The sequence below is a fragment of the Heterodontus francisci genome, chromosome 7 (assembly GCF_036365525.1).
Source record: "Heterodontus francisci isolate sHetFra1 chromosome 7, sHetFra1.hap1, whole genome shotgun sequence".
Taxonomy (NCBI): Eukaryota; Metazoa; Chordata; class Chondrichthyes; order Heterodontiformes; family Heterodontidae; genus Heterodontus; species Heterodontus francisci.
Window position 1 is genome coordinate 693,115 of NC_090377.1, and position 12,423 is coordinate 705,537.

The following is a 12,423-nucleotide window of genomic DNA, read 5'->3' on the forward strand; positions in this document are numbered from 1 at the left end:
GGTGACTAAAACTAGAGGGCATAGATTTAAGGTGAGAGGGAGGAGGTTTAAAGGGGATCAAAGGGGTAAATTGTTCACACAAAGAATAGTGGGTATCTGGAATGAGCTGCCTGAGGAGGTGGTGGAGGCAGGAACAGTAGCGACATTGAAGAGGCATCTGGACAGGTACTTGAATGAGCAAGGCATAGAGGGATATGGAATTAATGCAGGCAGGTGGGATTAGTATAGATAGGCATTATGGTCGGCATGGACGCAGTGGGCCGAAGGGCCTATTTCGATGCTGTACCACTCTATGACTCTATCCACCAGTCCTCTGACACCACATATTTTTCTAACATATTATTAATTAAGTGTAATAGTGCCTCTGCCATGTCTTCCCTAGATTCTTTTAAAATCGTAGAAGCAATTTGTCTGGCCAGAGGTTTTAACCTCTTTGCGTTCGATTAAGTTTGTTTAATATTTCTCCTCTATTTATTTTAAATGGTGTAATAACATTTCTAATCTCTTCTGTTGTCATGTCCACCTGATCTGTCTCCCTGGTAAATACTGAAGCAGAGTAAATATTTAATATTACTGCCATTTCACTATCAATTGACATATCAACATTGATAAGCTTATATGTACGATGGGAATTTCCTTAAAGTTGACTGCAGAATGGGACCTGTGTAATGGGAATTTCATAATAGAATTATCTAGAATTACATAGAATATACAGCACAGAAACAGGCCATTCAGCACAAGTATATGTTAATATTTATACTCTACTCAAGCCACCTCATCATTCCTCAATGAACTCTATCAGTATAATGCTCGATTCCTTTCTCCCTCATATGCTGACCTAGCGTCCCTTTAAGTGCATCTATGCTATTCACCTCAACCACTCCCTCTGGTAGTGAATTCCACATTCTCACCACTCTCTGGGTAAAGAGGTTTCTCCTGAATTCCCTATTGGGTTTCTTGGTGAGTATCATATATTGATTGCCTCTAGTTTTGCTCTTCCCCACAAATGGAAACATTCTCTCTGTTTCTATTCTATCAAGACCTTTCATAACTTTAAAGACTGCTATTAGGTCACCCCTCCACCTTCTCTTTTCAAGGGAAAAGGGACTCAGCCTGTTCATCCTTTCATGATTGATAAAACTTCGCAGTTCTGGTATCACCTTTGTAAATCTTTTTTGCACCATCTCCAATGTCTACATCATTTTAATAATATGGCACCCAGAACTGATCACAGTACTCCAAGTGGTCTAACCAAGGCTTGATACAAGTTTAGCATATCTTCTCTACTTTTCAATGATATCCCTTCAGAAATAAGCCCTCGTGTTAGCTTTTTAAAAAAAATAATCTTATTAACTGCTTTTAGTGATTTATCTATTCCAAAAATTTAAGTCATTGATAAAGTTGTGAACAGTGGTCCCAATACTGATCATTGTGGGGCCCCACTTCAAACATTCTGCTACTTTGAATGTCATCATCCCTACTCTCTGCTCTCTGTCTTGCAGCCAGCTAGTAATTTATAAGACCATCTGTACAATGGGAATATCGTAGCAGATAAGTATAACTACAATGGGAATATTATACTAGATAAGACTATCAGTACAATGGGAATGTCGTTGGATAAGATTATCTATGAATGCAACAACAATTTGTATTTATATATGCGCCTTAACATAGTGTAGCATCCCATGGCATTTCACAGGAGCATTATCAAGAAAATAGGACACTGAGGTATATAAGGAGATATTAGCACAAATGACCAAAAACTTGGCCATAAAAGTTGAGGAGCATCTTAAAAGGAGAGAGATAGAGAGGCGGAGAGATTTAGGGAGGGAATTCCAGAGCTTCGGGCCTAGGCAGCTGAAGGCACAGCTGCCAAAGGTGGAGTAATTAAAATTGGTGATGTTCAGATGTCCAGAATTGGAGGTGCACAGATATCTTGGTTTGTGCGGTTGGAGATTACATAAATAGGAAGGGTTGAGGCCATAGCAGGTTTTAAAAACAAGGATGAGAATTTTAAAATTGAAGAGTTGCTGGATCGAGAGCCAGTGTAGGTCAGTGGGTGAATGGCCCTTAGTGCAAGGTCGAACTCTGGCAGCAGAGTTTGGGATGAAGTCAAGTTTATGAAGGGTGGAAGATGGGAGTGTTTTGAAATAATCAAGTCTAGATGCAACAAAGGCATGGATGAGTTTCAGCGGATGAGCTGAAACAGGGCATTGATGAGTGATGTTGCAGAGGTGTAAATTGGTGGTCTTGGTAATGAGCGGATATGTGGTCAGAAGCTTGTCTCAGAGTCAAATACGACAAGGCACGGGTTAATCAAGGATAGTCAGCATGGATTTGTTAAGGGAAGATCTTGATTGACCAACTTGATCGAATTTTTTGACGAAGTAACAGGAAGATAGATAAGGGTAGTGCAGTTAATGACTGGGTTAAAAAAATAAAATCCCATGGGATCCAGGGAAATGCAGCAAGGTGGATACAAAATTGACTCACTGGCAGGAAACAAAGGGTAATTGTTGACGGGTGTTTTTGCGACTGGAGGGCTGTTTCCGGTGGCGCTCCGCAGGGCTCAGTACTGGGATCCCTGCTTTTTGTGGTATATATTAACAATTTGGACGTAAATGTAGGGGGCATGATCAAGAAGTTTGCAGATGACACAAAGATTGGCCGTGTGGTAGATAGTGAAGAGGATAGCTGTAGGCTGCAGGAAGATATTGATGGTCTGGTCAGATGAGCAGAAAAGTGGCAAATGGAATTCAACCGGGAGAAGTGTGAGGTGATGCATTTGGGGAGGTCAAACAAGGCAAAGGAATACATGATTAATGGGAAAATACTGAGAACGGTAGAGAACGTGAGGGACCTTAGACTGAATGTCCACAGATCCCTGAAGGTAGCAGAACAGGTCGATTTGGTGGTTAAGAAGGCATATGGAATCCTTTCCTTTATTAGCCATGGTATAGAATATAAGAGCAGGGAGGTTATGCTGGAATTGTATAACTCATTGGTTAGGCCTCAACTTGAGTACTGTGTGCAGTTCTGGTCACCTCATTACAGAAAGGATGTAATTGCACTAGAGAGGGTACAGAGGAGATTTACAAGGATGTTGCCAGGACTGGAAAAATGCAGCTGTGAGGAAAGATTGGATAGGCTGTGGTTGTTCTCCTTGGAACAGAGAAGGCTGAGGGGAAATCTGATTGACATGTACAAAATTGTGCGGGGCCTGGATAGAGTGGAGGTGAAGGGTCTATTCACCTTAGCAGAGAGGTCAGTGACGAGGGGGCATAGATTTAAAGTCATTGGTAGAAAGATTAGAGGGGAGATGAGGAAAAACTTTTTCACCCAGAGGGTGGTGGGGGTCTGGAACTCACTGCCTGAAAGGGTAGTTGAAGCAGAAACCCTCAACTCATTTCAAAGGAGTCTGGATATGCAGCTCAAGTGCCGTAATCTGCAAGGCTACAGACCAAATGCTGGAGGGTGGGATTAGAACAGGTGGATCGTTTTTCAGCCGGCACAGACACGATGGACCAAGTGGCCTCTTTCTGTGCTTTAAACCTTCTATGATTCTATGATTTTATTACATCATATTGTGTATGGTCTGGTTCAGCCTAATAGAGTATAGTGAGTCTAAGACTAGTATTTTAAAATTAAATAAGGGCAACTATGTGGGCATGAAAGCTGAAGTGAATTGGCTTACTAGAATAGGAGATAGAGCAATAGAGAAGCAGTGGCAGACATTTAAGGGAATATTTCAGAATACTCAGAATAAGTATATTCCTGCTGTGACAAAAAATTCTAAGGAGAGGACTCACCATCCAGGGTTAACTAAAGAAATTAAGGAAAGCATCAAACTTAAGAAAAAAGCATATCATTGTGCAAATATGAGAGACAGGTCCTTACTGAGGGAGGCAAGGGAAGAAATTGCTGGGGCCTTGACAGAAATCTTTGCATCCTCATTGGCTACAGGTGAGGTCCCAGAGGACTGGAGAATAGCCAATGTTGTTCCTTTGTTTAAGAAGGGTAGCAAGGATAATCCAAGAAATTATAGGCTGGTGAGCTTTACGTCAGTGGTAGGGAAACTATTAGAGAGGATTATTCGGGACAGGATTTACTCCCATTTGGAATCAAACGAACTTATTAGCGAGAGACAGCATGGTTTTGTGAAGGGGCGGTTGTGTCTTACTAATTTGAATGAGTTTTTTGAGGAAGTGACAAAGATGATTGATGAAGGAAGGGCAGTGGATGTTGTCATTATGGACTTTAGTAAAGCCTTTGACAAGGTCCCGCATGGCAGACTGGTGCAAAAGGTGAAGTCACACGGGATCAGAGGTGAGCTGGCAAGATGGATACAGAACTGCTTGGTCATAGAAGACAGAGGGTAACAGTGGATGGGTGTTTTTCTGAATGGAGGGATGTGACTAGTGGTGTTCCGCAGGGATCAGTGCTGGGACCTTTGCTGTTTGTAGTATATATAAATGATTTGGAGGAAAATGTAGCTGGTCTGATTAGTAAGTTTGCAGATGACACAAAGGTTGGTGGAGTTGCGGATAATGATGAGGATTGTCAGAGGATACAGCAGGATATAGATCGGTTGGAGACTTGGGCGGAGAAATGGCAGATGGAGTTTAATCCGGACAAATGTGAGGTAATGCATTTTGGAAGATCTAATGCAGGTGGGAGGTATACAGTAAATGGCAGAACCCTTAGGAGTATTGACAGGCAGAGAGATCTGGGCGTACAGGTCCACAGGTCACTGAAAGTGGCAATGCAGGTGGATAAGGTAGTCAAGAAGGCATACGGCATGCTTGCCTTCATCGGTCGGGGCATACAGTATAAAAATTGGCAAGTCATGCTGCAGCTGTACAGCACTTTAGTTAGGCCACACTTAGAATATTGCGTGCAATTCTGGTCGCCACACCACCAGAAGGACGTGGAGGCTTTAGAGAGGGTACAGAAGAGGTTTACCAGGATAAAAACAAAATACTGCGGATGCTGGAAATCTGAAATAAAAACAAGAAATGCTGGAACCACTCAGCAGGTCTTGCAGCATCTGTGGAAAGAGAAGCAGAGTCAACGTTTCGGGTCAGAGACCCTTCTTCGGAACTACCGAACATCGGGATGTTGCCTGGTCTGGAGGGTATTAGCTATGAGGAGAGGTTGGAAAAACTCGGATTGTTTTCACTGGAACGACGGAGGTGGAGGGGCGACATGATAGAGGTTTACAAAGTTATGAGCGGCATGGACAGAGTGGATAGTCAGAAGCTTTTTCCCAGGGTGGAAGAGTCAGTTACTCGGGGACATAGGTTTAAGGTGAGAGGGGCAAAGTTTAGAGGGGATGTGCGGGGCAAGTTCTTTACACAGAGGGTGGAACTTGCTGCCGGGGGAGGTGGTGGAAGCAGGTACGATAGCGACGTTTAAGAGGCATCTTGACAAATACATGAATAGGATGGGAATAGAGGGATACAGTCCCCGTAAGTAGGGCGGCACAGTGGTGCAGTGGTTAGCACCGCAGACTCACAGCTCCAGGGACCCGGGTTCGATTCTGGCTACTGCCTGTGCGGAGTTTGCAAGTTATCCCTGTGACCACGTGGGTTTTCGCCGGTTGCTCCGGTTTCCTCCCACAAAGACTTGCAGGTGATAGGTAAATTGGCTGTTGTAAATTGCCCCTACTGTAGATAGGTGTTATGGAATATGGGCTTGCTGTAGGGTTAGTATAAATGGGTGGTTGTTGGTCGGCACAGACACGGTGGGCTGAAGGGCCTGTTCCTGTGCTGTACTGTTCTTTGTTTTTTGTTGTTCTAGGAGCTCATGGTGTATGGGGTAACATATGAGCATGGATAGATGATTGGCTGACTGGCAGAAAACAGAGTATGCATAAATGTGTCCTTTTCTGATAGGCAGGATGTGACGAGTGGAGTCCCGCGGGGATCTGTGCTGGGGCCTCAACTTTTTACAATTTATATCAATGACTTAGATGAGGGGAGTGATGGCATGGTAGCTAAATTTGTAGATGACACAAAGATAGGTAAGAAAGCATGTTGTGAAGAGGACATAAGGAGGTTGCGGACCGATATAGACAGGTTGAGTGGGTGGGCAAAAATCTGGCAGATGGAGTATAATGTGGGAAAATGTGAAGTTCACTTTGGCAGGAAAATAAAAAAGCAAAGTATTACTTAAACAGAGAATGGCTACAGAATTCCGAGGTGCAGAGGGATCTAGGTGTTCTAGTGCATGAGTCACAAAAAGTTAGTATGTAGGTATAGCAAGTAATAAAGAAGGCTAATGGAATGCTATCCTTTATTACGAGAGGAATTGAAAATAAAAGTAAGGATGTTTTGCTTCAGTTATGCAGGGCATTGGTGAGACCACATTTCGAATACTGTGTGCAGTTTTGGTCTCCTTATTTAAGGAATGATGTAAATGCGTTGGAGGCGGTTCAGAGGAGGTTTACCAGATTGATACCTGGAATGAGCAGGTTGGCGTATGAGGAAAGGTTGGACAGACTGGGCTTGTTGTCACTGGAGTTTAGAAGAGTGAGGGGAAACTTGATTGATATAGATGGGCTGGTAAGTTGGACAGAGCAGTGGCAAATGGAATTTAATCCTGAGAAGTGTGAGGTGATGCATTTTGGGAGGACTAACAAGGCCAGAGAATATACAATGGATGGTAGGACCATAGGAAGTACAGAAGGTCAGAGTGACCTTGATGTACTTGTCCATAGGTCACGGAAGGCAGCAGCACAGGTAGATACGGTGGTTAGGAAGGCATATGGGATACTTGCCTTTATTAGCCGAGGCACAGAATATAAGAGCAGGGAGGTTATGATGGAGCTCTATAAAACACTAGTTAGGCCACGGCTGGAGTACTGTGTATAGTTCTGGGCACCACACTATAGGAAGGATGTGATTGCACTGGAGAGGGTGCAGAGGAGATTCACCAAGATGTTGCCTGGGCTGGAGCATTTCAGCTATGAAGAGAGACTGAAAAGCCTAGGCTTGTTTTCCTTAGAGCAGAGAAGGCTGAGGGGGGACATGATTGAGGTATACAAAATTATGAGGGACATTGATAGGTTAGATAGGAAGAAATGTTTTCCCTCAGCGGAGAGATCAATAACCAAGGGGCATAGATTTAAGGTAAGGAGCAGGAGGTTTAGAGAGGATTTGAGGAAAAAATTTTCAGCCAGAGATGGTTGGAATCAGGAACGCACTGCCTGAAGAGGTGATAGAGGCAGGAACCCTCACAACATTTGAGAAGTATTTAGATGAGCACTTGAAACGCCATAGCATACAAGGCTATGGTCCAAGTGCTGGAAAATGGGATTAGAATAGTTTGGTGCTTGATGGCCGACACAGACAAGATGGGCCAAAGGGCCTGTTTCTGTGCTGTATAACTCTATGACACTATGAAGTTTATAAGATCCTGAATGGTCTTGACAAGGTGGATGTGGAGAGGATGTTTCCTCTTGTGGGTGAGTCCAGAACTAGGGGGCACGGTTTTAAAATTAGGGGTCGCCCTTTTAGGACAGAGATAAGGAGAAATTTTCTCTCAGAGAGTTGTGCGACTTTGGAACTTTCTGCCTTGGAAGGTGGCAGAGGCGGGGTCATTGAATCTTTTTAAGGCGGAGTTTGATAGATTCTTGTTAGGAAGGGGATCAAAGGTTATCAGGGGTAGATGGGAGTGTGGAATTCGAGACATAAACTGATCAGCCATGATCTTATTAAATGGCGGAGCAGCATCGAGGGGCTGAATGGCCTACTTCTGCTCCTAATTTGTCTGGTCGTATGGTCATAGTTGCCAGGGTGAGGCAATGGGAATATTCTATTCATTAAGACTATCTGTACAATGGTAATATTGAGGCCAGATCACATGAAGTTATCCAGACAGTGTGATTCATCATTGTTTGACCCTCTGGCAATTGGCTCAGAACCAAATTTAGAAGACTGAGACAGTGTTCAAAGAATTGTTTTAACAGTTGTGGCCATTTTTAACTCGTTTCACAGGCAGTTCGGATTATACAGTGACTGTAATTTATGAACTGGACTAATTTCCATTGTGTGGCCTCAGTTTCAACCTATCTCCACAGGCAGCCCTGGTAGATTCATGGCGCCTGATGCTGTCCTTCTACCATTTATTTCTCAATCCTGGCCTCTTCGTTCTTCCTCCTGCTGTCATTCCCATGCCTCATCAAAGTGTCCTAAAGGCACATCTTGTCATCAGACTGTAGTAACCCTCATTACCAGTTCTCTACTTGTGCTTGTTTGGTGCCTTTGTTCATTAGATCTCAGGTGGCTGAGAATGTGTAGAATGGTATATGCACAGTGATGATTGGACATGGCTCCCATTGGTCGATTGCCTCTGGAACTGTTGTGTGTGGTAGATGACCTTTCGGCCCGTGTGTTCCTATTACGGTTTGTGCCGCTCTTCTGATCCTCCATGTCCTTGGACTTTTCATAGTTCAGTACTTTCCATTGCTGGTTAACTGCTTGCCAACGCTTAAAGATTCGATATACAGATGGCCCCTCATGAATAATCAGTCCTGGAAAGGTAGAATGTAAAGAGCAGTCAAAGATCAGTATTACTACTGGAACCCAGTTACTTAGAATGATAAAATCACGGTAATTTTAACACAAAATTAAGCCATTTGACTTGCTGGGCTGCACATGGCGGGGGCGCGCTTTGAAGTCAGCGGTCTGCCCACACTGAGCGTCTGCTGCAGAGCCCCCGTGATATTACGCGCGGGGGCACATTAGCATCACTGCCCTATTTAAGCGTCCCAGCACCTGCTTCCTGACAGCTGCCAAAGAAATACTTACCTGACTATTCAAGAGTGGGGCTGCTGTCAATCTGGCAGCAAAGCAGAAAGTGCTGGAGCAACTCAGCAGGTAAGGCAGCATCTCTGGAGAGAGAACTTTGTCACTGACCAGTTAACTCTGCTTCTCTCTCCACAGATGCTGCCTGACCTGCTGAGTTACCCCAGCACTTTCTGCTTTGCTGTCACATACTTACCCTGCTGTGTCCCAGTGTCCTGTGAAGTTGAGATCCTCTTCTTCCACTCAAGCGTAACATTCCTTCTTGTAGGCGTGCCGCACCTGGGTGAATAATCTTAATTTTGCACATACCAGGACGTGAGACTGAGTTGTACCATAAAAGGCAAATACACAACAGAAATAAAACCATAATTGAAGAATATCTACATACTATGGACTTCTAATCATTTGACTGAAAAGACTCAGACTAATATGCATTTGAAATCGGTATTCATTTCTCCGCTAACTGATCTGTAAACAGACATGTAACTGCAATTAAAAGATCTTTGTAAAGAACCAGGAAAATATGTTCATATTCTAGCTGCATTGTCAACTAGAAATATTACATCAAGAATTGTGATCAGCTGCTGCAGAAGCAAAGTGGTTAGCACCGCAGCTTCACAGCTCCAGCGACCCAGGTTCAATTCTGGGTACTGCCTGTGTGGAGTTTGAAAGTTCTCCCTGTGTCTGCATGGGTTTCCTCCGGGTGCTCCGGTTTCCTCCCACAGCCAAAAGACTTGCAGGTTGATAGGTAAATTGGCCATTATAAATTACCCCTAGTATAGGTAGGTGGTAGGGGAATATAGGGACAGGTGAGGATGTGGTAAGAATATGGTATTAGTGTAGGATTAGTATAAATGGGTGGTTAATGGTCGGCACAGACCTGGTGGGCCGAAGGGCCTGTTTCAGTGCTGTATATCTAAATCTAAATCTTAAAAAATGTGTCGATCTGTCATAGATGAAAAACCATGACAACAGCACAGATTTCCTCACTAGTCCTGCATTAGTTTTTCAAACATGTGCAAGAAAAACCTTGCAGCCAGAAGTTAGAGCAGTTACACTGTGGAATCACCTTTGCATTTAAAGGACCAGATCAAAAACCGAGTATGGCAGAGGGGTACTCTAGGGTAACCCCATAATTTAGTGACGCCTCCCTGCTCACTCTCCTCCAGGTTGCGCGGGAAAGGCGGGAGGTCCTTTTCCCCAGCGATGGTAAGAACAGGCCCTCCCACCTGCCAAGGCAGCCTGGCTGGAGAAGGCAGAGGAGGTGAGTGGCCATGGGGCCATCTGACGTCAAAGGGTCCAATGCCGGAAGAGGATGAACGATCATTTCCCCAGCCAGCCAGGGCCCTTCAGGCCTCGTGCATGCAGAAGGTGACTGTCAAAATCATCCACAGCCAAAGGGCAATCAGATCAGCAGCCTTCCTCCAGTTAGGCTGCTAGCGCAGATGTTGCACCAGGAAGGGGCACTCGCAAGTGTTTAAGGAGAACACACTGACACAAATGGGAATGCACAGGTGTCACAGCAATGTAAATACATCTTTCACTAAATGTTCCTCACCAACATGTGTGTCCTTTTCTCTGTGTGAATGATGTGTGCCAGCATGTAGCGCCAATGTCACATCCCTTTGCACCATTGGGCCTTTAGGAAAGCCAACGTATGCAATAACATCATTGCCATGCCACCATTACTCATGAGCATCTCCACAGATGCAGTGACATGGACATTGGCTCAGTCAGCTGCTGCCTCTAATGGTTTACAGAGATGCTGCTGATGTGGACTGGTGCACAGCAGGTAAGTGAGGGTAATATTTGGCTTGCAGAGTTCATGTCTGTTCCTATGGAGCAGACAGCCAGTCTGATAAGTCACTGCCATTCATCCCTAGCCCACTGCTAGCCCTACATATGGAGCCTGGGTGCCATCCGCCCTCCCATGCGCCTTTCCTGTTGTACAAAGAACAAAGAACAGTACAGCACAGGAACAGGCCATTCGGCCCTCCAAGCCTGCGCCAATCTTGATGCCTGCCTAAACTAAAACCTTCTGCACTTCCAGGGCCCATATCCCTCTATTCCCTTCCTATTCATATATTTGTCAAGATGTCTCTTAAACGTCGCTATCGTATCTGCTTCCACCACCTCCCCTGGCAGCAAGTTCCAGGCACTCACCACCCTCTGTGCAAAAAACGTGCCTCGCACATCCCCTCTAAACTTTGCCCCTCGCACCTTAAACTTATGTCCCCTAGTAACTGACTCTTCCACCCTGGGAAAAAGCTTCTGACTATCCACTCTGTCCATGCTGCTCATAACTTTGTAAACCTCTATCATGTCGCCCCTCCACCTCCGTCGTTCCAGTGAAAACAATCCGAGTTTATCCAACCTCTCCTCATAGCTAATACCCTCCAGACCAGGCAACATCCTGGAAAACCTCCTCTGTACCCTCTCCAAAGCCTCCACGTCCTTCTGGTAGTGTGGCGACCAGAATTGCACGCAATATTCTAAGTGTGGCCTAACTAAGGTTCTGTACAGCTGCAACATGACTTGCCAATTTTTATACTCTATGCCCCGACCGATGAAGGCAAGCATGCCGTATGCCTTCTTGACAACCTTATCCACCTGCATTGCCACTTTCAGTGACCTGTGGACCTGTACGCCCAGATCTCTCTGCCTGTCAATACTCCTAAGGGTTCTGCCATTTACTGCATACCTCCCACCTGCATTAGACCTTCCAAAATGCAGTACCTCACATTTGTCCGGTTTAAACTCCATCTGCCATTTCTCCGCCCAAGTCTCCAACCGATCTATATCCTGCTGTATCCTCTGACAATCCTCATCATTATCCGCAACTCCACCAACCTTTGTGTCGTCCGCAAACTTACTAATCAGACCAGCTACATTTTCCTCCATATCATTTATATATACTCCAAAGAGCAAAGGTCCCAGCACTGATCCCTGCGGAACACCACTAGTCACATCCCTCCATTCAGAAAAGCACCCTTCCACTGCTACCCTCTGTCTTCTATGACCGAGCCAGTTCTGTATCCATCTTGCCAGCTCACCTCTGATCCCGTGTGACTTCACCTTTTGTACCAGTCTGCCATGCGGGACCTTGTCAAAGCCTTTACTGAAGTCCATATAGATAACATCCACTGCCCTTCCTTCATCAATCATCTTCGTCACTTCCTCAAAAAACTCAATCAAATTAGTAAGACACAACCGCCCCTTCACAAAACCATGCTGTCTCTCGCTAATAAGTTCGTTTGTTTCCAAATGGGAGTAAATCCTGTCCCGAAGAATCCTCTCTAATAATTTCCCTACCACTGATGTAAGGCTCACCGACCTATAATTTCCTGGATTATCCTTGCCACCCTTCTTAAACAAAGGAACAACATTGGCTATTCTCCAGTCCTCTGGGACCTCACCTGTAGCCAATGAGGATGCAAAGATTTCTGTCAAGGCCCCAGCAATTTCTTCCCTTGCCTCCCTCAGTATTCTGGGGTAGATCCCATCAGTCCCTGGGGACTTATCTACCTTAATGCTTTGCAAGACACCCAACACCTCCTCCTTTTTGATAATGAGGTCCTCAGTGTCTTTATAGTCCGAGTAGGAATTCTGTTTGACG

The 12,423-nt window shown here is 44.8% G+C and overlaps 1 protein-coding gene across 1 annotated transcript in view; it reads right to left on the reverse strand.

The window, feature by feature from the left end:
- Window positions 1–8,210: 8,210 nt before the first annotated feature.
- The window catches only part of LOC137371651 (E3 ubiquitin-protein ligase MARCHF4-like), a 107,493-nt gene continuing 103,280 nt past the window's right edge, over window positions 8,211–12,423 (reverse strand). Inside the window, exon 4 of the mRNA XM_068034445.1 lies at window positions 8,211–8,533. Within this exon, the coding sequence (XP_067890546.1) occupies window positions 8,211–8,533 (323 nt within the window). The remainder of the gene's footprint in view (window positions 8,534–12,423) is intronic.